This window comes from Heteronotia binoei, chromosome 12 (genome assembly GCF_032191835.1).
Source record: "Heteronotia binoei isolate CCM8104 ecotype False Entrance Well chromosome 12, APGP_CSIRO_Hbin_v1, whole genome shotgun sequence".
Lineage (NCBI taxonomy): Eukaryota > Metazoa > Chordata > Lepidosauria > Squamata > Gekkonidae > Heteronotia > Heteronotia binoei.
In genome coordinates this window covers 79,002,662-79,027,766 of record NC_083234.1, presented here as the reverse complement: position 1 = coordinate 79,027,766, position 25,105 = coordinate 79,002,662, and the positions used below count along the sequence as shown (strand labels likewise).

General features: G+C 47.3%; 2 protein-coding genes across 2 annotated transcripts in view; one reads left to right on the top strand and one right to left on the bottom strand.

Moving 5' to 3' along the window:
* The window catches only part of ADAMTS13 (ADAM metallopeptidase with thrombospondin type 1 motif 13), a 64,436-nt gene extending 51,386 nt beyond the window's left edge, over positions 1–13,050 (bottom strand). The window contains exons 1-8 of the mRNA XM_060250652.1: positions 12,683–13,050; positions 11,417–11,504; positions 10,164–10,230; positions 9,140–9,423; positions 5,691–5,832; positions 5,399–5,538; positions 3,301–3,384; positions 1,397–1,521 (exon numbers count right to left, since the gene is read on the bottom strand). Coding sequence (XP_060106635.1) covers positions 1,397–1,521; positions 3,301–3,384; positions 5,399–5,538; positions 5,691–5,832; positions 9,140–9,423; positions 10,164–10,230; positions 11,417–11,504; positions 12,683–13,050 — 1,298 coding nt within the window. The remainder of the gene's footprint in view (positions 1–1,396; positions 1,522–3,300; positions 3,385–5,398; positions 5,539–5,690; positions 5,833–9,139; positions 9,424–10,163; positions 10,231–11,416; positions 11,505–12,682) is intronic.
* REXO4 (REX4 homolog, 3'-5' exonuclease) lies at positions 12,857–25,024 on the top strand. The gene is made up of 9 exons (XM_060250880.1): positions 12,857–12,963; positions 14,829–15,084; positions 17,181–17,515; positions 18,151–18,297; positions 19,741–19,934; positions 21,069–21,157; positions 21,497–21,571; positions 22,982–23,056; positions 24,796–25,024. Exons 2-9 carry the CDS (start codon positions 14,872–14,874, stop codon positions 24,889–24,891), a joined length of 1,224 nt encoding a protein of 407 aa, XP_060106863.1. The 5' UTR covers positions 12,857–12,963; positions 14,829–14,871; the 3' UTR covers positions 24,892–25,024.
* Positions 25,025–25,105: the final 81 nt, after the last annotated feature.

Here is a 25,105-nt window from a genome sequence, read left to right as displayed (position 1 = left end):
ACTACACCATGCTGGAACAGCCTCCTTTCTCCACCAAAGGGATCATGGGAAGGGGGGGAATGGCAACAGCTGCCCCAAAGCTGACTCCTGTAGGAGGATATGGATTTCCAGGATGGGGTGTACACAAAGCAGCAAACCAGCCTCCAGCTGAGTGATGCAGTGCTGGACGGTGGTTCTCTTCAGGATTCTCTTGGGAAATGGGAGGGGGCCAGTTCCCTCCACCCAGTTATGGTGCTTCTGCAAGAAAAACTGCCTTGCAGGCTTCCCCCTGCCTCTCTTTGGCCCTTCACTCTTTCCAACAAGGGATCCCTTTGTCTTTGGGCACCTGCAGCCCTCAAGAAGACTCAGGGACTCTCCCTTTTTGGTTCTTACAACCAGTTTTGTCTCATACTTTGCTGGCAAGACACCCCGCCTCTGACCAAGACCAGCTCATTCACACACATGTATTTGTTTGTTTAATTATTTGCTTCATTTCCCCCTCCACCCCTCTCTCCACCAGGGGCCCAAAGCAGCTGACCTCCTTCTCCTCTCCTCCATTTTACCCTCCCAAGAAACACCCTGTGAGGTAGGTTAGGTGGACAGGGTGTGACTAGCCAAAGGTCACCCAACAAGCTTCCTGAGCAGAGTAGAGATTCGAACCTGGGTTTCTCGGGTCCTAGTCCAACACTTTAGCCATCACACTGGCTCTCTGTATAATCTGCAAACATCTGCTGAACAAACACAGTACAAGGGTGAGGAGGGAGGAAGTGAGGTTGGCGGTGATGCTGATGCCTTCCTGGGAGAGAAGCAGAAATGGGATTTGCATTCAGCTCCTCTGTCAGAGCGTGCATTTGGCCAGTTTAATCGGAACATGTCAATATTCAAAACCTCACATGGAGATCCCAAGGGTTACAGCTGGTAAACTATCAGTCTGCTTGATAACAAACCTGTAACAGTCACGATAACTAGCACTGGCTTCTGCAAAGTCCCTTCACTCCAAATGCCACAAGGCTCCCTGCTTGGCCTGCCGGGTTCTGTCCCGGCTTCTCCTGCCTTGACTGGGCCTGTTCTGGCCAAGGGGACAGGGCCATGGAAACCAAAGCCCACTCTGCTGTGATCAACAGGAGCCCTTTGTCGAGCTGTCCTTGTGCTCCCCTTTCCATGGCTCCAAGGCAATGAAGGACTAGGATCTTGGAGACCCCGTCCTGAATCGCCCCTCTGCCATGGGAGCTTGCTGGGGGGACTTTGGGCAGTCACACACTCTCAGTCTAACCTGCCTTGCAGGGTTGTTGTGAAGATAAAATGGAGGGGAAGCTGCTGTGGAAGCTGCTTTGGTTTCCCGTAGGGGAGGGAGGTGGGGTATAAAAGAAGCACATAGATACATAAATAAATAAATAAATAAAAGCAGCTTTGTTACCTGGTCACGTACAGAACAAGGTCTGCATGGCTGGGATCAGAGTCGTTCCCAGGGCTGACCTTCCTGGCCCACTCGCAAACACTGAGGAGGGAGGAAGTGAGGTTGGCGGTGATGCTGATGCCTTCCTGGGAGAGAAGCAGAAATGGGATTTGCGTTCAGCTCCTCTGTCAGAGGGTGCATTTTCTTTATTCCCATGATGTAATGCATTCACATTCCGTATTCCATGATTCATTAGCTTCCACTGGTACTATGGGAAACTACTTCCACCCCTCTTAGCCAAATGCGCTGAGATTTCCAGAAACTGTAGTCCAGGAATGTCAAACTCATTTGTTATGAGGGCCGGATCTGACATTAATGAGATCTTGCTGGGCTGAGCCATGTTGGGTCATGTGTATCTATTCAAGATTGGGTAGCAGAGATATAAACTTTATAAAGGACACAGACAAACACAATTGAAGATATAAAAAACCCCCTTAAAACAGGGGTGGTCAACGGTAGCTCTCCAGATGTTTTTTGCCTACAACTCCCATCATGCTGGCTGGGGCTGATGGGAGTTGTAGGCAAAAAAAATCTGGAGAGCTATCCTTGGCCACCCCTGCCTTAAAATATGCTTAAAATATTAACACTTATTGGTCTTAAAGGTGCTTTCTTTGTATCTCTCCCATGGGATCCAGAGAACTGGGTAAAGGAAGCTCTAGCTCTTTCCTTCCTTCCCCAGGGGACCAGGAGGGGGAAGAGCCTCAGCCAATAGAAGGAAGCGAGGCTTGGCTCAGTTGCTCTGCTGTACAATTGAGAGAGCCTGGCAAAGCAAGCTCTCCCTCACCCCTTCCTTCCCAAGGGAGGAGCCTCAGCCAATGGAGAAAATAGAGACTTTGCTCTGTAGTTCCTGTGTGCCTGAGCAAGCCTTGCAAAGCAAGCTATTATGTAAAAGGAAGCAAGAGAGTGGGAGAAGATGACAGCCAGTTGCTCAGGGGTCTGATAGGAGCCCTCCAAGGGCCTGATTTGGCCCCAGGGCCACATTTTTGACACCCCTGCATGCAGTCCATTTTCAAATTCAGTAATAAGAATGGTACGGAATAATGGGATTTGAATTAGTTTATCTCCAAGCACATGAACATGCTCAAACCCACCATTTTGTCCTCCATCTCTGTGAGTCTGACTGTGAAAGAGAGACTTGCCCAAGGTTACCCATGAGTTTCATGAGTATTGTGGTGATATGAACCTGGCGTCTTTCTAGTTCTGGTCTGATACTGATGGATACCCCACTGATGGACTTGCTGATGGTGGCTGGTTCTTTTGGCCATTGTATGACACAGAGTGTTGGGCTGGAGAGGTCATTGGCCTGATCCAACATGGCTTCTCTGATGTTCTTATCAGCTTCAAGAGGGGATTAGATACATGTCTGGAGCAGAGGTCCATCAATGGCTGTTAGCCACAAGGTATAGATGGAACCCTTTGTCTGGGACAGTGATGTTCTGTATTTTTGGTGCTGGGGGGGCAAGAGTGGGTGGGCTTCTGGAGTTCTGGCCTTGCTGGTGGACCTCCTGATGGCACCTGGGGATTTTTGTGACAGAGTGTTGGACTGAATGGGCCACTGGCCTGATCCAACAGGGCTTCTCTGATGTTCTCTTGTGTTCATGAGGTTGCCCTCAGAAGCTCCGGAGTCCTGGACAGGCTCTTCCCAGCTTCCTGGAGGAGCCTGGAATTCTCCCCAATTATAATTGTTTGGTAGACTGCAGAGCTCAGTTTCCCTGGAGGAAATAGCAGCTCTGGAGGGTGGACGTTTTGACTGCTCTCTCCTCCCCCAAGATCTATGCTCCTGGGGCCCCACCCCCGAGTCTCCAGGAAGTTCCTCAGACAGAGCTGGCAACCATGGCTACCTCTAACTGAACTGATTTTACCACCTCCGGCTCTGTGAGGATGATCATTCGGATCAGGTGAACCCTGAGCTGAGCTCCCAGCGAGACATCCCGGAGCAACTCAGCAGCCTGCAGCACAGAAAACACACACACACACACAAAGGGTTAAGTCGACTTAGGCATAAACCCCTGAACTAGTGCTTTAAAAGATTTACTCTGCTTTTTCAAAAATTTTAGAAGGAAAAACTATCTTTTACATGAAGAAGAAGAAGAAGATATTGGATTTATATCCCGCCCTCCACTCCGAAGAGTCTCAGAGCGGCTCACAATCTCCTTTCCCTTCCTCCCCCACAACAGACACCCTGTGAGGTGGGTGGGGCTGGAGAGGGCTCTCTCAGCAGCTGCCCTTTCAAGGACAACCTCTGCCAGAGCTATGGCTGACCCAAGGCCATTCCAGCAGTGCAAGTGGAGGAGTGGGGAATCAAACCCGGTTCTCCCAGATAAGAGTCCGCACACTTAACCACTACACCAAACCGGCTCTGAATGCATTCAGTGTGAGGTAGTGACTAAGAGTGTCAGACTAGGATCCGGAAGAACCAGGTTCGAATCCCCACTCATGCCATGCAAGCTTGCTGGATGTCATGGGTCAGTCAGGGCTCAGGAGAAGAGGAGCCAGCTCTGGGTCAGCAGAAGCCAGCAAGCAGGAAGGCAAATTGCAGGTTGGTCAGGATTCAAAGCCAACAGCAGGTGAAACAAAGCTGATCGTTCTGAGCCTTCCAGCATCAGCCACACCCTTTGAGCATCGCAGACAGGAGGGTCTGTGAGCAGAACTACAGGAGAGATGGCAGAGTGCTCGCCTCCTGGCCTGACACCAGTTGCTTGAGTAGTTACTCCCGAGCAGCTGGCTGCAAACTGGACCCTTGGCACGTGCCTATAAAAACCAGCCTGTTAGGCGTGGAAGCCAGAAGTCAATCTACCATTGACTCTGCGACCACAGCCGTCGATCTGGCCTCACACGTATAAGCCTTGAACTGGCTTCTGACTACGGCTTTTGGCTTTACTTGACTGCTGCTTGTGAGTAACCCTTGGACTGCTTGGCTATGCCTTTTGGGCAACCCCTCTGCAATGGCTCTCTTGCCTCTGAACACCTGGTCTGGACTCTTAACTTGGTTTCCCTCCATTGGACTTGGAGCACCCTCTGCCTGACTCTAGCCCAGTCACCTCCACCGAGCCCCAGCCAGACTCTTGTGAGGATCATATGGAGGAGGGGAGAAGGAGGTTGGCTGCTTTGGGTCCACCTTGGGGAGAAGGGGGGTGGAGAATAAACGGATGAAGTAAATGAATCATGTATTCCTTGTTGGGATAAGACACCTGAATTAATTATTCTCCCAATTAAAGCATAAACAAGTGAAGTAGCTGCAATGGAGCTGCTTGTCCATCAAATTTACTGCATGGTTCCTGGGAAACTCCCAGAGTTATAAGTTATAAATAGCTATTTAAAAATGCAAAATCTCTCTCTGTCTTTCCCAATGCCTCACCACCTAACTTTCCAGGGATTTCCAGACCTGTAGCTGACAACCCTAGTTGGCTACATGAACCTCACATGAGGCTTGGGAGAGAGGGAGCCGGCAGAGACCTGCATAGGCAGAAAGGACCACCCTGCTTCTGATGGCACAGACAGAACCATACACTGGAATGTCCTCCTTCAGCCCAAATTCCCTGCAAGTAGAAATCCAGCTCCACAACTGGGGTAGGGTGGAGAGCTCCTGTCTTCCTGCCATGCTTGTCCGCTTCCCACCCTTAGCTAGCAAGTTTGTATTCTCTATTTTGTACTCTCTATTCTCTCCTATCTCAAATGAAGAGAGGAGTATTTCTCCTTTAAAGCTGCAATGTGGCTCTGAGCAGCTTTGTAAGCTTAGTTACCTGGGAAAGTGACATCCTGCATTTGGTAGCTTTATTTATGCACTCTGCTGACTAGTAAGAACAGGACTAACTACACTAGTTAATCTCAACAGATCTCCCCGAGAAGGAGGGGGAGAGGTGGGTAAATGGATGCCATTTTCATCGGCAATCATGTCTTTTAGCCCTGCATTAGTTTCCATTTTGCCATCGTCAGAAAGCAGCATAGTCAAAAATGACTCACAATGTTCAGGTTGGTGAGGATGTACCTCTCCGTGTCTTCTTTATGGAAGTGGAAGACATCTGGCCCCACCACAACAAGCAGCTCCAAGTGTTTCACATTCAACTCAGCCCCTTTCCGGACTCGGGACAGAAGCTTTCTTTCTACGACACAGAAGAGATTATATGGGGATAACCAAATTTGGGGAGGGGAGTTGTGGGGTGCGAAGCACAGGGACAAATCAGGTTCAGCTTCCCCAGAACACAGTCATGGCCCGGCCCTTCCAGGCTCTGCAATGGGCCCCCGAGAAGACTACCTGGCAGCACTGTTGTGTGGTTATGGGGAGTCTTGAAGACAACATGAGGCTTGGGATGAAGCAGACCCTTCAGCAGCTTCAGGTGTTTGCTTCTTACAGGTCGAATGTGAACCTTCTCCCCAGGGGTCACGGCCACTCCTTGCTGGAGGAAATAAACCCCCCCCTTACATTATCAGCCTGGATTTCCAGAGCAAGTTTTTTAAAACCCCCCAACAACAACTAAACACTAATGGAAAGCAGAGCAAAAGAGAGAAGCCTTTAAATTATGGAAGGAAAATATTCCTTGTGAGGACCAAACCAGATACGTGCCAAGAATTCTATGACCGGAGTCCAATTCAGGTCAAGACAGGAGCACATGGCTGGTGAGGGAAGAGGGGGCCTTGCTTTTCTTGTGTCGTTTCCCCAACTTGAAATGGTCCCGTTAGAGTAAACTGAGGAAGGTGGCTGAACTGCTCTGGTTTCAAGAGCCCAAGCTCTTTTATGCCAGCAGCGTTACCAGGCCTCAAACTCCTATAACAGGACTGGCCAAACTTGCTTACTGTAAGAGCCACATAGTATAAATGTGGGATGTTTGACAGCCTCAAGACATGAGCAATATTACACACACATCTTTATTAAAGTTCTAAATACTTTCTTTACACAGAAAGATAATATGCATATATGTGCACTTTACAAGATGACCATGCTAAAAGGAGACTTAAAAAAAGAAGCTGGGAATAACAGTTCCCATAAGACTGGCACAGGGAAAAGTTAGGGAACTGTTTTTTTGCACAGTGAAGAAGGAAGCACACATGTACCACATAAATCACTGACCACCATTTGCATCATTATGCATCTCTCTCTGCCTTGAAACGGTTAGCAAATATAGCTCCTACAAACTAATACTACTAATAATAAATTTATTCTTATATCCCGCCCTCCCCCGCCGAGGCGGGCTCAGGGCGGCTGACAGGACATGGTATATACCATGATTACAATAAAATACAATCATTACTATAAAAGACAATTAAAATATAGTTAAATTACATTCAAATTAAGTTAAATAAACAATTAAAATATTATAGACTACAGATTAAAGTGCTACAGTTCGATATATGTATAGGATGGCTAGGTGTCATTACCCAGGTTCCATCTTAAACGCAAGTTGGCAGAGGATGGTTTTGCAAGCCCTGCGAAACTAAGGGGAAACCCTGCACCACCCTCTTTAATTCCGTCCCTCCTTCCACTGGCTCCCTCGGCTCTTGCACCTTCTTCCCCTGCTCTAGGACTCCGGGTGACCTCTGTGATGGAGAAGAACTTGCAAGCCTGCCTGTTTTCCCATCCTTCCCCGCTTCACACACAGTGGGAAAAGCCACCTATCTTTGGGTCAGTGCTCAGAGACTGACTGAGGTCCTAATGCTAAGCATGCTTACTTGAGAGTAAGCCTGCATTAAGTTCTTCCTTGACCTCTGGGAGCTGCACAATATGTATGAAAGAGCCACATGTGGCTCATAAGCTGCAGTTTGGCCACCCCTGTCCTATAAGGTAGAAAGGTAGCTAATAAATGTTTTAAATAAAAAATAGGCTAAATCCCCAGGCATGTATTTAAAACTACGGTTGCCTTAAAGGCCAGCCCTTTCCTAGTACTTCTGAATAGATAATCCTAGCAAAATTTTCTGCCTGTTCTCCCAGCCCTTCTTTCCTAATATATAGCTCTGTGGAACTTCTGGTCTCTCAGATTAACTGCATTGGAGTTCTGTGAGACGGGGCTTCCAATCTCCAGGTACTGGAGCAGCCTTCAGGGCAAGAGAGAGAAACACCTAAATTATGGAAGGAAAATGTTTCTTGAGGGGGCCAAACTAGATCTGCTGTTACAACCGATCTCCAGGAGTGACAGAGATCAGTTCACCTGGAGAAAATGACTGCTTTGGAAGGAGGTATCACACCCACCCAAGTCTCCCACCTCCCCAAACCCCGCCCTCCACTGGCCCCACCCTCCAAATCTCCAGGTATTTCCCAACCCAGCACTGGCAACCCTAGGCTGAGACATTAATGTCTTTTTGTATTTGAAGAAGAAGAAGATATTGGATTTATATCCCACCCTCCACTCCGAAGAGTCTCAGAGCGGCTCACAATCTCCTTTGCCTTCCTCCCCCACAACAGATACCCTGTGAGGTGGGTGGGGCTGGAGAGGGCTCTCAAAGCAGCTGCCCTTTCAAGGACAACCTCTACCAGAGCTATGGCTGACCCAAGGCCATTCCAACAGGTACAAGTGGAGGAGTGGGGAATCAAACCTGGTTCTCCTAGATAAGAGTCCGCACACTTCACCACTACACCAAACTGGCTGGGTGTTTTTAGTCCTCTCTTTAATAAATTCTCTTTAATAAAGAGCTGTGTTCAGGAAATAATTACTAGAATAAATATATGATAAACATACAAACCTTAGAAATTAAAGTTGCCAACTTCCAGGTGGGGCCTGAGGAATTTTAACTGATCTCCAGACAACAGAAATCAGTTGCCCAGGAGAAAGGTGGTGCTTTGGAGCCACGACTCCGTGGCTGTGGACCCTGCTGAGACCCTTCCCCTCCCCCAAATCCACCCTCCCCAGGCTCCACCCCCGAAATCTCCCGGAACTTCCCAAGCCAGAACTTCCTAGAAATCTTCACAGCAGGTTTTCTTTAAACAAATTCCAGATTCTGGAAAGGCTCAACTTGCGGGTTTGGAAGGAGCCGTAGAGAGCAAGGAGCGCGTGCCCCATAATGAGGGCTGCGGAGCTCTCAGGGATTTCAGCAGCAGGTTGGGGGACCAGAGATGTCATCTGCTAATAATTGGTGGTGCTGCTGCTGCTGCTGCTGGCCAACCTCCATCAGTGAGGCTGAGAGCCAGAAGCTGGATTCTCTGGTGCTTTTTAAAAAGTTTGTTTTGGTTCTGGCGCGTTAAGGGATAAAAAAGAAAATATAAGAAAGAGCTTTTCTGTCTAAGAATTGGGGGAGGGGGGGAGCTTACACTAATTCAGGGCTTCTTTCGTAGCAGGAACTCCTTTGCATATCAGGCCATACACCCCTGATGTAGCCAATCCTCCAAGAGCTTATAGTGGGCCCTGTACTAAAAGCCTGTAAGCTCTTGGAGGATTGGCTACAGCAGGCCTAATATGCAAAGGAGTTCCTGCTACAAGAAAAGCCCTGTTTACATTCGAACAAATCACTGATAGGGTTGCCAGTCTCCAGAAAGCACCTGGAGAGCTCCCACTATTACAATTGCTCTCCGATTGACCAAGGTCAGTTCCTCTGGAGAAAACGGCTGCTTTGGAGGGGGGACTCTCTGGCCTCACATCCCTGCTGAGGCTTCACCCCCAAAATCTCCAGGTGTTTCCCAAACCAGAGTTGGCGACTCTATTTCACCTCCTTTCTTCTCCAGTGCAGGACATGATGTGACCCCCGTCAAATATCCTGAGCTGAGACTAAACTCACCAGCTGCCCTTCGCAGTATGTGAACCGGCCTTCTGCCCCTGGAGGACTCAGGACTTTCCCTCCAGCAAAGCAATTGCCCCAGAAACGCCTCAGCAAACTGACAGAAGAATTCAGCCTCCGGTCACTGGTGAACGAAGCAGAAAGGAGGGCCCAGTCCTCTGGGAATCCAAAGGCATAGAGCTCCCCCCAAGCTGTAAAGGAGCATTGCTGGACTCTGCAAGGTGTTGAACCAGACTGTCCTTCTTTGCAGGAGCAAGTGAGCTGCACAACCTGGAACTCGAGCGCTGTGAAAATTGGGAGTCAAGGCAGAAATGCCTGGTATTAACAGAAGCAATGACTACTGCCGTAGCTGAGGCACATCTCTCTTTCAAGCCAGGCCCTGGGGTCCCGAACCTTTTTGAGCCTGCAGGCACCTTTGGCATTCTGGCACCAGGAATTCTGGCAGTGGGCACAACCCAAACAATGGTTGCCACAGGAGGTGGAGCTGGCAGAGGCAGAGCAGCAAAGCCAAACAAAAAACATCAAGGAGACAGGTCATATATAACTCTCATCATAAGCTTTTTAACATTTCCAGAAAAAGCCAGGATGCCTTTTAATCTGCACAGCCAATCAGAAGCCCTGCTGGGCAAAAGCCCCAACTAGCCCTGCCCACTTTCTTAAATGCTTGGCGGGCACCATGGGCACCCACTGGCACAAAGCTATGGACTCCGGCCATACATGCAGGGAGGTCAATATTTCCCAGAAAAGGAGGATGTTGCTGAGGCCAGGCTGGGCAGGTGACGACCAACAGGTGCCAGGCCTGCCTACTGGGGGCCTTATTTGTATAATAAATGGTTCCACTGGATACAAGGTCTGGTCTGCAGAGGTGGCCTGCCCGCCCAGGGCCAAGCTGTCTCTTTAGGAGACTGTGAAGAGCACCAAAGCCGGATGGATGGAGCCCAATCCACCTGCACAGCCCCCCCCCCCCCGGCAAACATTACTGAAACCAACATGTTTCCAAAGAGAAAGTAAAGACCCTTCTTACCCTCCATGTCTGAAGTGGTATCAAAGTAAGAGGAAATCTCTTGGGCATCCAAAGAAGCTAGAAATGTCTGTGGGGAAGGGAAAAAAGCTTTCTCTCTCCACTTGGAAAATGGAAGACATAAGGCAAAACTCAAATACAGCAACGGAGTAGCCCTTTTATTTGTGTGCGTGCGCATGTGCGTGCCTGTGTGAAGTGCCCTCAAGTCCCTTCTGACTTCATGACCTCCAACACCCCATGAACAGCCTTGCTCAGGTCTCCCAACCAGTGGGTCTTTCTGGATTCCTTGACTGGACACACAAAGGCCAACCTCCTGCTGGGCGCTCCTTTTTTCCTGCTGCCTTCAACTTTTCCTGCACTCAAAGCCAAAAGGCACACAACCCGCTACGAAAATCTTAAACAACGAAATAAAGAACAATTTAATGTTTATAACACATGCTGACTCACTAGAACCTTCAGATAGATATTGAACAATACATATGGAGCGTCAGCTCTGTCCTTTGTTGTTTTCTTAAATGAAGGTATATATCAATTCCAGAGGCTCCGCAGAGTTCCAAAAAGTCCAAATGAAGTTCAAAGCAAGTCCGAAAATGTCCCAAAGTCCCCTATGGGATGTACCAGTGCAACAGTACACTGGTAAGTATCTGTTTCTCTGTTCGCCTCGTCAGGCGCATGCGTACTCCAGGGACTTCTAAACCTAGTGATGCAATCACACACACTCGAGAGTCGAGCACGAATTGCTGGCATTTTGAATTGTTCTATATTTCATTATTGTTTAAGATTTTTACAGCAGGTTGTGGGTTGCGTGCTTTTTGGCTTTGAGTGCAATTTCTGTACACAGCCTCCTTGTTTGTGTGGTATCTTTTGATTCAACTTTTTCTAGCAAATACCTTTAAGACCAACTCTAATATTATTGTATGTTTATTCAGACATGCTGTCTGAAGGATCATAAACAAAAGAACTTAAAAGGCACAGAACTGACTTGATTAGGCAACAGGGAAGTTTCAAAAAGTTCTTAAACAAACCTCAGTTCCTAATAATAATTTTAAAGTTCCAGTCAAACCTCAAGCCTTAACCAAAACAGAACAGCAGCCTCAGCCGTTGCAAAAGCTTTCATTAAATAAGATCAGCTAGGTGGCTGACATTGCACTGTTGTCTAAAAGGGCTGGATGCTTTGTGGGTTACATTTTGGGGCAATGAGGTCCACCACAAGGAAAGGAGGGTTTCTTGTCTTTTGCCAGGCTTGGCAAACTTACCTCTCGGGGGCTGGACAGCCAGCAGACTCCCAGGGAGAAGGCAGCCAGAAGGAGAGCCAGGGGAGCTGCTACAGGCATGATGTGAAAGCTGCAAGGGACACACCACTGAGCAAACAGAAGCGTCAGGTGCTCTTTCGGCTCAGGGCCTCACAGGAGCCTGGAAGCCAGCAAAGCCTAAACAAACAAGAGAGGGGAGGGCAGGTGGGCGCTTGCTGCCCATTCAAGGCCAAAGTTCGGCCAGAGGATCCCGAGGGCGGAGGACACTCTTGGGCAATGCTTGTTTGGCTGCATCAAGTCATGATGGAAGCAGGAGCTTCAGGGTGGGTTTTAAAGAAGTACTTAAGCGGGCGGAGGCATTTGTGCTATGCTCACTCCTGTGCATGTTTACTCACAAATAGGTCCTATTGTGTTCAACGGAGCTCTCAAGGCAATATCCAGATAGGATGGCAGACTGCACCACTCATAAGCATTTAGAAATGTTGCCAGCTCTGGGATGGGAAATTCTGGGATATTTGAGGGTTCCTGTAACCAATTTAAATTGTTCTTTGACAGATCCAGGTTGAGAAACTCCTGGAGATTTGGAGGCGGAGCCTGAGGAGGTCAGGAGCCTCAGCAGTGGACTACAGAGATGAAGAAAAAGACTGCAGATTTATACTCCGCCATTCCCTCTGAATCAGAGCCTCAGAACAGCTTACAATCTCCTATATCTTCTCTCCCCACAACAGACACCCTGTGAGTTGGGTGCGGCTGAGAGAGCTCTCACAGCAGCTGCCCTTTCGAGGACAACTTCTGGCAGAGCTATGGCTGACCCAAGGCCATTCCAGCAGGTGGAAGTGGAGGAGTGGGGAATCAAATCCGGTTCTCCCAGATAAGAGTCAGTGTATTTAACCACTACACCAAATCCCTCCAGAACTGCTAGATGCCCCAAAGGAGGCAGATGAGGTTAGGAGCCAGACTCCACCCCACAGACGCACTCCAAATGAGCCCCTCTCCCGTGGGCCGCTATTTATTACTTTTAAAAAGTCAGTCGATATCTGATCAGAACTTTCCTCCGATTAGCATTCTCCAAAGCACCAAGGGAACGGATCCCTATTGTTTGGAGACGAGGTGTAATTCTGGGGGATCCTCAGGTCCCACCCGGAGGCTAAACAATGGAGAGAACCACAGAAAGATCAGCAAGATAAGCCCGTAGTCTGATTACTAAAGAAACATGCTATTCTTATTTCATAAAGCATAAATTCAAACAAAGTCAGTCACAGTTCATACAACATAAGTCCAAATGATTTATGAGTGCGATTCTCATCCAAAAAGTGCTTGTGCAAAGTCTCTATTCTTAAGCAATAACTGATGCCAAAAATGGGATCTTGCGCTGGACCTCCTGAACCACCTTCAAGCAGGTTTCCCCCCACTTTCTCGTCCCCCGACGCAAGCCGGAACCAAGAGGCCGAGGCTCGCGTTCCCCGTCGGCGCACTTCTGGGACGGACCAGGAAGGGACTCCTCGGTCCGGCTGCTGCGGCGAGGAGCGCGTCGTGGGGCGGCAGAGCAGGTGGGGCGGATGTGGGGATGGGGTCTGAGACCCCCGAGAATGCAGAAGGGGAGGAGACGCGCTTGCCGCGTGGGCTCTTTGGAGCATGCGCACTGCCTTGCCTTTGCGACTGGGCAGCGTGCTTGGCTAGGGCTGCCAATCCCCAGGTGGGGGCAGGGGATCCCCCGGTTTGGAGGCGCTGCTCCCGCTTCAGGGTCATCAGAAAGGGGGGGGGGAATGTCTGCTGGACACTCCATTATTCCCTATGCAGACCCATTCCCATCGGGAATAATGGAAAATTGAACTGCGGGTATGGGGGGGGGGCTGTTTTTTCAGCGAGCGGCACCAAATTTGCAGCATAGCATCCAATGTCTCTCTTCAAAAGACCCTCCAAGTTTCCAAAGGATTGGACCAGGGGGTCCAATTCTATGAGCTGCCAAAGAAGGTGCCCCTAGCCTTTATTATAGTGGAGGGAAGGCATTTAAAAGGTGTGCAGTTCCTTGAAGCATGATGGCCAGCGCTCCCTTTGGAGTTCAATGATGCTTGCTTCACAACCTTGCTTCTAGCTCCATTCCCAAAGTCTCCTGGCTCCACCCCCAAAGTCCCCAGACATTTCTTGAATTGGACTTGACAACCCTATGCTTGGCAGAGGCGGGAGGGCAGCACCAGAAGGGCATGGGGATGCAGCCACAGAGTAACCTTCAAGCCCCAGCATCCACCCCTGGGTCGGAGGGGTAGGGGGGGGGGGGGGGGCTGCTAAAGCTTGTAGGCACTTTCTTAGAACTCAGCTTCTGCTTGTGCTTCACTTAGGGTTAGCAGATGTCCTCTTTTGCGGTGGCATGTCATGGCATCTTTTTTGCTGGCCATCCTCTTTAGGACTCTTTTCTTTAACTCATGAAATGTCCTCTTTTTGGGTTGGGCTAGGAAGATTAGGAATATTCCTAGTTGATAGGAATTATCACAGTTTAAATAGTAAAAAAATAAAAGGGGGGGGAGGTAAAGGTAGTCCCCTGTGCAAGCAGCAGTCATTTCCAACTCTGGGGTGACGTCGCATCACGACATTTTCATGGCAGACTTTTTACAGGGTGGTTTGCCATTGCCTTCCCCAGTCATCTACACTTTCCCCCCAGCAAGCTGGGTATTCATTTTACCAACCTTGAAAGGATGGAAAGCAGAGTCAACCTTGAGCCGGCTACTTGAACGCAGCTTCTGCAGGGATTGAACTCAGGTCTTGAGCAGAGAGCTCAGACTGCAGTACTGCAGCTTTACCACTCTGCACCACGGGGCTGCTAGCTTAAGTAGTAGAATATTGAAAATGAGATTTGTCCTAGTGATCAGTTGTTTGAATTAGTAAATTGGAAAATATGCACTCTTTCTGACTTTTCAAAATATGGTAACTGCAGACTGGTTACTGCCTGGGTCTTCATGTCTCTTCAGTTACAAGCAGAAGGAGCTTGCAAAGAAGGCGGGTGGGTGCTCTGGGCTTTCCCGGACAGAGCCTTCCCAGAGGGTTGGCAGCCAGTGGAGGCCCTCCCTGGTCCCCTGCTTGTGTGACAACCCCAAAATGGATTAAAGAGAATTATTTATGTAGAGAGAAAAATAACAGTATCAGTAAGAATTAAGATGGGTTTACTAGATTGCTTGATTATTGAAAATTCTTATGGTTTTTATTATTTTTGTGCTGTTTTTACTTGGTGGGCTGCCTTAAACAGGTCTCTGGAGAGACAGTGTATAAGTTCTAAAAATTCATTATTATTTTTTAATTGAAGGGTAATTTACAAAAATTTAGGTATTAACTTATTGTTAGTAAACAATGTAAAGACATAAAAAGAATGTTAATATGTAAAAGTTCAATGTAAAGGTTTTTTGTTTTGTTTTGGGTTCAGAAATGTTTGCTACCAGAAGTAATTGAGCGTCTCGACGGCAAAAATGAGAAGCAAAGACTCAGAAGCTCCGACAACTAGTGGCACAGATAAGCCTGAGAATCTTAAAAACCAACACAGGAAGAAGAAGAAAAGATTATTTTGGAAACAAAAATTCAAGCTGGTAAAGAAGACGACACAAAAAAGTACCAATGTGGTGACGTGGTTGCCACCCAAAACTGCCCAAGAAGTTTCATCTAACTGGAAGGCCTTGCAGGAGGTATGATCCAGCAATGGTTTCTCCTCTGAATCTGTGTGGTGTAGTAGATCCAGAGGTCTGGCCTTGGAGGAGATGGTCTTGTTCCAGAGTGCTGCACGGTGTCTGGGGAACAAGGTGTCTGTTGGGAGTTAAATGTTGGTGGATCTGGCAATTTCCTATATGGAGGAAAGTCTTCCATAAATTGAATATACAAGAGAAGATATAGTGCAGGGGTGGCCAACGGTAGCACCCCTGATATAGTGTATTTGGGGAAGAAGAGTTGGATGTCTTTGTGTTTCTTTTATTCTGTCACTTCATGGAATGCTTCATTCCTGGGAGCATACTTCTGCGAGGCTTCATTTGCATCTTAAAAGTCAGGTGAAAATAAAACATCTCCTGGACATTATACAAGCAGAGATGAAGGCAGATAGACACCTGGTTTCTTTAGAAAGACCTGGATGAATGAAGTCAGGATGGGGATGATACATGGTGGGAAAGTTTATTACAAATTGATCACTACCTGGTAAAGGATGGAGGACCCATTATGATGGTCTGCCCCAAATAGCTAATACTTCCATATGGCTGCAAGAGAGTTTGAGGTGGACGTAACTCGATATTCTTTTGACACCTTAGTGAAGCTTTGGAGTTGCCTGCTTACTTGTGGAAAGTGGTTACTGGGGAGTTGCAGAAATGATAAATCGAATGCAAGCAGAGGAGAACCTGTCACCAGCCTGCCTGGCTGTGGCTTTGTCTGCCCAGTCCCTTCTGTCGGGAGGGTTCTAGGTGATTAAGAGGTTGTTCTGTCATTAGTATTTTTCAAGAGTCAGCAGCAAGATTGTAGTGTCCATCTTCTGCAGAAGCTTAGTGCAGGGGCAGAGAAAGCCTCCTTGCCTTTCCCTTTCGCAGCAGAGGGAAAGGATCTGTTCTAACCTTAGATAATGGCTGGCTGGTAAGCCAAGTCTGAATGTATAGGTTCCTGGTATTTCTTGTTGGAAACTGCTCCAAGGGTCTTTTGAGGGGGGAAATCTGCCTATAAACTTTACCATAAATATTTAGCATTCTTTTCCCACTGCCATCAGAAACTGAAAGAGCTTCCCCTGTTGTCTGTCCCTAGAATCTACTATTCAGAGGCATACTGCCACTGTGTAAGGAGGCATATTTATCATGGCTGAAAATAGTTGTTAGGGATATGGAATGGTATAGTGTAGCCTGATCTCATCAGATCTCAGAAGCTAAGCAAGGTGAGTACTTGGATAAAAGACCACCAAGGAGGACTTTGCAGAGGAAGGCAGTGACAAACCACCTCTGCTTGCTTGCTTTGGAAACCTTACAAGGTCACTGCAAGTCAGCTGCAACTTGAGAGCACTTAACGCACACACACAATAGTAGCTGTTAGGCTGCTGACCAATAATGAATTGCTGGTGAGCAGTTTTGGAGTTTGGAGCGTGATGGGCCAAGGCCCTGCCTTCAGCAAAAAGTTTCCCTTCCCACAATCACCACCACTTTATTTATCTTTTGACTCTTGGTTGGCAGCTTGAGGGCCAGATAACTCCTTTCAGAGGTCCAGGATCGACCCAAAATTGCTGACCCTCAAAATGGTCTCATCACTTTGCCTGCCTCTTGGCCTGTGCTGAATCAGCGGCTGAGCTGTGCCCATGTTTGCATTTGCACTGGTGAAGTGGTGTGTTACAGAACTCTTTCCGCATAATGCCTTATATTAGGACCAACCAACCCAGCACAAAGCACAGTGCAAGCTTCCACATGTGCCAGAGCTCTTCATTAGACCAGATGTTACAAAATGTAAAAAGATATAAGGTAGAATTCTCTGATCATAAGGTCTGGCAAAGGATCCCTCTAAGATCAGACCCTAAGATCATGGCTTGAGAATTCTGCCTTCTGCCCTTCTACTTAGATTTTATATTATCCAGCCTGATAAAAGAGCTTTGATGAGTTCAAAAGCTTACACAGTGTTTTGTGCCAATTCCATGGACCAGTACAACTTTTTATAATACTGTAGTGTCCTTGGTTGGGGAGGGCATGTGGAGGAAAAGGCTTGCTGGATTGAGCCTCTTAACTTCTGCTGAATTCAAATGTGGATTTTTCTTGTCACACATAAGCTTCTGAAGCAAAAAACTGCTGGTTTGGATTCTGTTGCTGCCGGACTTGATGCGTGCTCCAAGAAGAAACGTGCAACCAAAGAGGAAAGTGTTGAATCCAGACAAGCAGAAGTAAACAGAGTGGAAAAGAGGCTGAAGGGCAGATTGGTGGAGAATGCCAAACAGGACCTGGTTTGCCCAGCTCTCCCAAAACAGAAAGGGTCTGCTTATGGAAGAAGCTTGAGCCAAGCCCAGAAAGATAAGAAGGAGCACAAGGGAGGCAAAATAAATGGCCACGTGGTGCAGGACTGCAAGGACATTAAACATACAAAAAGGAAACCTGAAGAGCTGGCAGAGTAAGTACTTCGTGTAAGAAACTTTTGGCAGAATGGAGAGAATAATTCCAGTTCTGTGGTGTCAGCCTTAAATGTTCAGGCTTGACAGCATTATGGCCAGAAAGGGATTTCAGCTTTTTAGGCAGCCAGACACGCGAGCTGGTTGGAGCAGAGGGATGCAGTCCCATCTTGCTTGCATGCAATTGGTTAAAGCCTCCCATCCCGCCCTTCTCAAAAGTGCTCTGTGGTCCCACCCACAGGTGGTGTGCTTTGCAAATCCTTAGTGAGGGGATGAAGGGGGACACAAGCAGAGACACCTGCATGGCCAGCCCCACCAGGGATTTTGATGCAGGCTTGCAATTGCCACCCCTCTGGCCTCCAACAGATGCACATGCACAGGGGAACTCTTATTTCAGACGCAGCTTCTCCATATTTCAAGGATCAGAGAGTCCTAAGTGGGGTCATCTCATTTTTTCCCTCACAACAACCCTCCAAAGTAGACTGGCTGAGAGACAGGGACTGCCTTGAACCCACTCCCCAGCCAACTAGGATCTTGACCTGCGGTCCTTTTAGTCCAAGCCCAGACCCCTGCCCCTTGTGCGGCGCTGGCAGCCTTGTCCGTGGGATTGTCATGTGGCTTTTATGTTGTCTTCCAGCATCTGGTTTGATGATGTGGATCCGGATGACATTGAAGCAGCCTTGGGGCGAGAAGCAGCCAACGTCGTCCGGAAACGTCTAGGGGTTGAAGAGAAGCCCCCGCTGCTGGCAGAGCCCACGCTGGAGAAGGAGGCGGCATTTGGAGGGTATCTGCTCCCATATAAATCTATTGACTGGGTAGAGCTGCCTGTCCATCAGAGAATTAATAGATCTGTCATTTACTTTTATACTGATGGTTTAATCTTCTCATAAGCCTGGATGCTGGTGTGTTTTAGATACTGAAGGGTGAAAGCTCTTGGGTAGCACCAGCATCCCAGAACAGAGAAGAAATCAAGCTTTTCAGCTCACAGCCCCCCACCCCCACTAAAATTTGCCTTCACTAATTAATTTGGCTTCTGCCAATTCATCAGCTGAAGACTGAGTGGATAAAGGTACTAGTTAAATTGACTAAGAGCCCCGTGGCGCAAAGTGTTAAAGCTGCAGTACTGCAGTCCTAAGCTCTGCTCACGACCTGAGTTTGATCCCCAGCGGAAGCTGGGTTTTCAGGTAGCCAGCTCGAGGTTGACTCAGCCTTCCATCCTTCCGAGGTCGGTAAAATGAGTCCCCAGCTTGCTGGGGGGAAAGTGTAGATGACTGGGGAAAGCAATGGCAAACCACCCCGTAAAAAGTCTGCCGTGAAAATGTGAAAGCAACATCACCCCAGAGTCGGAAACAACTGGTGCTTGAATAGGGGACCTTTCCTATCCTAAATTGATTAAAACTCTGTTCTGTAACACTACAGTTAGTCTTCCAAAATGAGAACAGGGGTTAGCTGACTTGTCTCCCTCCAGTTCACCTGGCCTCCTTTGGCTTTGATGTTGCCTTTTTCACTGAGTGAGTTTGGGCTTGAAAACACCCCTGCTGAAGTCTCACGGGGGAGGTGGGTTCAAGTGTTTTCCATAACGTTACCCTTCCCAGAACTAACCAGGGCAAAGTGAATCCTGCAGAAATTATTTAATTTCTCTCTACTGTCCTAAGGTGTTAACTTATTCTTGAAATAAAGAATAAGAAGTTCTGCTTCTTAAATTTCAACTGATGTGTGCCGTTAAAAAAAGAATTATTTGCATGGGTCCCTCTCTGTTCGGTCCCAGCGGGGATCCAAAGCAGCTCCCCCCATTCTCCTCTCCTCCATTTCGTCCTCCAAACAGCCCTGTGAGGTAGGTCAGGCTGAGAGTCTGTGACTGGCCCAAGGTCGCCCAGTGAATGCCTCTGGCACGTGGGGGCTCGAACCTGGGTCTCCCAGATACTGAAGCATGACACATACATATGCGTATATATGAGTCATCAACTTTTGCTTGGCTGTTTGGGCGGCATTTCCTGGGGCCAGTCGCTACATGCAGTCTTGTGCTCATTGAATCTTTTTCTTAAGTGATTCCAAGAGGGCAAATTCATGGAGGGCTGCGTGTTAGGAGTCTTGTATATGGATTTGCTCCCCCCTCCAAGCGGTGGTGCCCATAATGGAAGCGATGCCATTCCAAAGGAGCCAGCCAGAAGTGGCTGGTTTCCCATCATGTTGGCCACATGTCACTTAACAAGACTCTCTTGGGCAGATTGACCAGAGCGGTGGCCATGGACTGCGAGATGGTGGGCGTGGGACCAAAGGGCGAAGACAGCATCGTGGCCCGCGTGTCCCTCGTGAACCAGTTTGGCAAGTGTATTTATGACAAGTATGTCAAGCCGACAGAAAAAGTGACAGACTACAGAACAGCCGTTAGTGGGATTCGGCCAGAGAACTTAAAAACAGGTAGGTGGCCACTGTGCTTTTGAGAACATCTGGAGCTGCCTTAGGCAGCCAGTCCCAGCTGTGCTACCGGAGATCTTTCAGTTCAGGAGGGGCTGGATGTGGGATCTTGCCTATATAATCTAAGGCGTGTACTGCTTTATATTCAGTCAGATCATAGGTTTGTCCAGCCTAGTATTGTGTGCTCTGACTGGAAGCAGCTGTTGGGTCCTAAGCCAAGATCTTCCTCAGCTCAGCTATCTGAGATCCTTAAACCGGAAATTCCAGGAATTCAGCTCTGTGTGCAAGTCCTGTGCACTGCACACTTTTACCACATGCTTTGCCATGTGATTCTTTACTTCATTTGTACCCCATCTCTCCCCACCGCTACCCCACCTCTCCCAGCCTCTCCTCCTTTTTATCTTCACTGTGAGGTAAGTTAGACTGAGAGTATGTTGTGACCAGCGTTCCCTCTAAGCTGAGTTGGCGTGAGCTAGCTCACAGATTTTTAGTCTCCATCTCACACATTTTTGCCTTAGCTCAGGAAGGGTGACCCCCAGAGCACAATAATTGATGCAGGAGCTCACAATTTCAATGCCAGAAGTAGAATTTTTGCTCACAAGACTCTGCAGCTTAGAGGGAACATTGGTTGTGACTGGACCAGGATCACTCAGGAAGCTTCCGTGGCAGAATGTAGGGATTTGAACCTGGATCTTCATCTCTGACCCCTGCACCATGCTGGCCTGCAGCACATGTTATGACGTTGTCTTTTATTTGATTGACGGTTGAAAAGTTATGTGGTTTTGCTATTTTTGTTAAGTCACAAAGCTGTTTTGGAGGCTCACGTTGGTGGGTCTGCAAAGGCAAGAGTAAAAAGTGGGTGGGTTTAAAGGTAGTCCCTTCCAGAAGGCTTTTGATGGTGATTATTTTGGCATATGTAAAACAATGGAAGGCATGACATCCTCTGGAAATGGGGTCCATTTGAGTGAGTATTGCTATCCTAGCTGCTGCTTACTGCAGCTCAGCGTTCGGGTCACAGTGCTTGGCCAGAAATATCAGTGGAAATGGAAAATATCTGGAAAGTGTTAACCCCTGGATGAAGGTTTCCATTGGATGTTGACTGAGCCTGTTTTCTCCCTGTGCCTTTTGGTTGCTTAGGGGAGGACTTCAAAGTTGTCCAGAAGGAAGTGGCTGACCTCCTAAAGGGAAGGATTCTGGTTGGACATGCTCTTCACAATGACTTAAAGGTATAGAACTGCATCCTTGCATTTCAGAATCAGTGTCGACATCTGGGGTTTTCTGAACAGTTCCTTTCTTCTACCAGAGATGAACCATCTCCTCTCACCCTTAATAAGTCATAGAAGTCTCCTGTTTTGTGATATTCTCTAGTTGAGTGTGGCAGCCTTCTTGTGGCAGAGGTGTGCAAAAGGATGGTTGCTTCTGCATTGAGTTATTTTTTTTTATATAAATTTCAAACTGTTGCACAGTCTTGCAGCTGAGTCTTCCACGTGCATACATTAAGTGGTCTGATTAGTGCCCCGTGTCTGCTCCCTGAGCAATTACAGGAGATGCCTTTGACCTTTCAGGTTCTGCTTCTTGACCATCCTAAAAAGCGGATCCGGGACACTCAACGATACAAGCCTTTCAGGCAACAGGTCAAGGTAAGGCCTGAGCGGAAGTACAGCCTTTTATTTTATTTATTTATTTAATTTTATTTGATTTATATCTCGCTTTACCCCACCGAAGCGGGCTCAGGGCAGCTCACAGCATAAAAGTTCTAACAATAAAATTCAGAATTAAAATACAATAGCAATTTACATAATTAAAACATTAATATCAATACATCAATCCAGCAGTGTGCTATCTATAGACTTCCTTCAGTATTTTACCACAGCAGGGCCTTTGATCGAGGAGTCCGTGAGCAATTAATAGCAGAATGATGGACTGTTTTATAAACTGTAGAATCCGCAATGTGATGGAACAGAAGAAATTAAGAAGTTTGTAAAATGTTTTAGCTTGAATGTTTTTATTGTTTTAAACTTATGTACTCCATATTCTGATATGCATCACCCTGAGCTTGGCGTGAACTGGGATGGGGCGATTAATTAAGTCTAATATATAAATAAAAACCAATGAAGTTGTCCAAAGAACTCTGTTGCCAGTTCAGGCACCTGGAATAATCTGCAAAAAATCTGTCATTTGGCTTCTAATTCTTCCTCTTCTTGGGAAGAAATGCCATGGCCTTGTCTCCTCCAAATGGCAGAAAGACTCACGGCCAGGCCGATAGATCCAGGTGAGCAGCCGTGTTGGTCTGAAGCAGTAGAACAAAGCGAGAGTCCAGGAGCACCTTTAAGACCAACAAACTTTTATTCAGAACGTAAGCTTTTGTGTTCATGCACGCTTCTTCAGATGAGGAATGAGGTACAGTAAGCAGAGCTACATATAGCTAAACCCCACCAGCTATATGTATCTTTGCTTACTGTACCTCATTCCTTGTCTGAAGAAGTGTGCATGCACAGGAAAGCTTACGTTCTGAATAAAAGTTTGTTGGTCTTAAAGGTGCTTCTTGACTCCTTCTTTGTTTCACTGCCAGACTGTTGCAGGAACTCTCTTCCTGTACTGAAGCCTGGCTGGTCATGGTCACAAGGATGTCCTCTGGCGGGCTCTGCTTTTTTCTACCTAATATGGGGAAGTTACCTGTAAGTCTGAGCAGCTGGGAGCTCTCATAGACTAACTTGTTTTTGGTTTCTTTTCAACGGAAGTCATTTTATATATTTAGATTTATGCCTTACTTTTCTCATATTCAGAGCACCTTATGCTAAATAATGCAAATAAGGAACTTCAGGAGCAGGTCTCCACTTCTTTTGGCTGTCATTCAATCAGGGGATCATCTTTCTGTAACGCTGCTTACAGTTTAATTTGGTTTTGTTTGCCTGTTTCCAGAGTTAGGCTCTTGGGTCCCTAATCTATCTGGCTGTCCTCACAGCCCAAGTTGTGGGTAGCTTCCCAACAACAGTGGGGAACACAGCAAAGTTCTTGTCTTCTAACACAATGATTTCTTGTTTCCATAGCATGGGAGACCGTCCCTGAAACTGCTCTGCGAGAAACTGCTGAATGTGAAAGTACAATGTTCAGAACACAGCTCGGTATGTATCCTGTCCCAATAACTGCTTCACTAGATCAGACCAAAGGCCCATCGAATAGCCAGCCAGATACTCCAGAAGGAATGGGTAGAAAAATATATTACGTTTTTGCAGGGAAATGGCTTTTGTTATCTCCCAACACCTTTAAATGGGCTAGGCTTATCTACTAATCAGAGATATATTGCACTGAACATATTAGTTCCATTTTACATTGTTACAGCTTGGTCCAGTTGACCTGTTCTTATTACAGTGGGCATCACCCTTGATATAGTAGACAGTCGTGGTCCTTTCCTTCACTTTAGAGCAGCTTCATCAGAACTTGAGCTTCATCTGCTCATCTTGCTCATTTCTTCTGACATGGTGAATACAGCCCTTGCTGCTTGTGTCAGAACAGTTTAGCTTGCGTTATTAGCAGCAGGGATTTGTTTGTTATTTTAAGGTGCATTTAGACTGAAAAATAAAGATGAGTTCATAGATGCATATTCACCACTTCATGTATGAAATGGCCCTCAAAGATCTGTGGCTGCAGACAGAAGATCGTATCACTTTAAAGCCTAAGCTTTCACGTGGAGGCCCTTGGCCTTCATAAGACAGATCCAGGTGGGCAGCAGCTGTGTTGGTCTGAAGCAGCGGAACAAAGTTTGAGTCCAGTGGCACCTTTAAAACCAACCAAGTTTTATTCTGGGTGTCAGCTTTCGTGCACTTTGTTGGTCTTAAAGGTGGCCCTGGATTCAAACTTTGTTCTATTGTTAAGACAATCGTCTGAAAAGGTCAGGCAGGTTGAGAAATCGCTCCGGGAATCTCCATCAGCAGTCATATGAACATATATGAACATATGAAGCTGCCTTATACTGAATCAGACCCTCGGTCCATCAAAGTCAGTATTGTCTTCTCAGACTGGCAGCGGCTCTCCAGGGTCTCAAGTTGAGGTTTTTCAAACCTATTTGCCTGGACCCTTTTTTGGAGATTACAGGGATTGAAACTGGGACCTTCTGCTTCCCAAGCAGATGCTCTACCACTGAGCCACCGTCCTTAGCTGCAGCCCCTGAGCAGTCAAATCAGTTCAGCAGTGAACTGTTCAGATCAGAGGACAGTTCAAAATAACAAAAACCAATGGGGATTCCCCCATTCCAAAATCCCCAGGAAGGGGGGAAAATCATAAGAATAGATCGTAACACCAGCATTTAAATATATATTATTATACATTATTTATATCCCGCTTTTGTGTACACACACAAGGCCCCTTTGAAACATTTAAATCAACACTTAAAAAGCACCAGGTGTTTGTGATATTTTAAAACAGAACCTAAACTAGCACGGGTATGTTTGGGAGGTTTGCTTTGCGATGCACAAACATCAGTTGCACAGTTTCAGCTCCTTCAAGATAAATCTTAACCTTTGTAACTCAGCCAAAATATTTGTTTCTGAAATTTGGGCCAGATTTCATCCCTCAGGGCAGACCCTCCATGTCACCATTCAGATTGATGGCACCAGGGGGCTCAACAGTGGGCCCAGTGGGATTGTCAAGTATTACAGTGGTTAGAAGGTTGAGGCCCCACCCCCATGGTGCCCTTACTGCTGAATAGGATGTTGTTCCTCCCAAGAGAAATGGAGCAGCACAGGCTCATTTGAGGGCTTTCAGGAGCTGCAGCCGTTTTGCAGTATTTCAACCAACTGTGCCCGGGCTCCTGGATCTGCTAGCTTAGTGGCTTTGAAATTCACTGATGGTTTTCCTTTTTCAGATCCAGGATGCTCAGGCAGCAATGAAACTCTACGTGATGGTGAAAAAGCAGTGGGAAGCATCGCTCAAAACACTAGCAGAGGCAGGGAGAAAATGAGTCTGCAGCCATGACCGTCCTGTCCTGACTGAAATCTCTAAAGCTCCAGCAGGGCTCTCCTTCTCTGACTGCTTCTCTTTGTGCTGAACTCGTCACCATGCAGGAATTAATTCAAAACAATTTGATTACTAAAGTTCACTTTGTGGTGTCTTTTATGGCAAAAAATGCCCTGGAGCCTTCCCATGTTCGCAGTCATGGAGAGCAGAAAAGTATA

Bases quoted from the DNA above. Each gene is read 5' to 3' on its own strand.
- REXO4 (XM_060250880.1), top strand. From the start codon at position 14,872: ATGAGAAGCAAAGACTCAGAAGCTCCGACAACTAGTGGCACAGATAAG. The intron at 18,298-19,740 runs GTATCTGCTCCC...TCTCTTGGGCAG, and splicing joins AAGGAGGCGGCATTTGGAGG to ATTGACCAGAGCGGTGGCCA. The intron at 19,935-21,068 runs GTAGGTGGCCAC...TTGGTTGCTTAG, and splicing joins GCCAGAGAACTTAAAAACAG to GGGAGGACTTCAAAGTTGTC.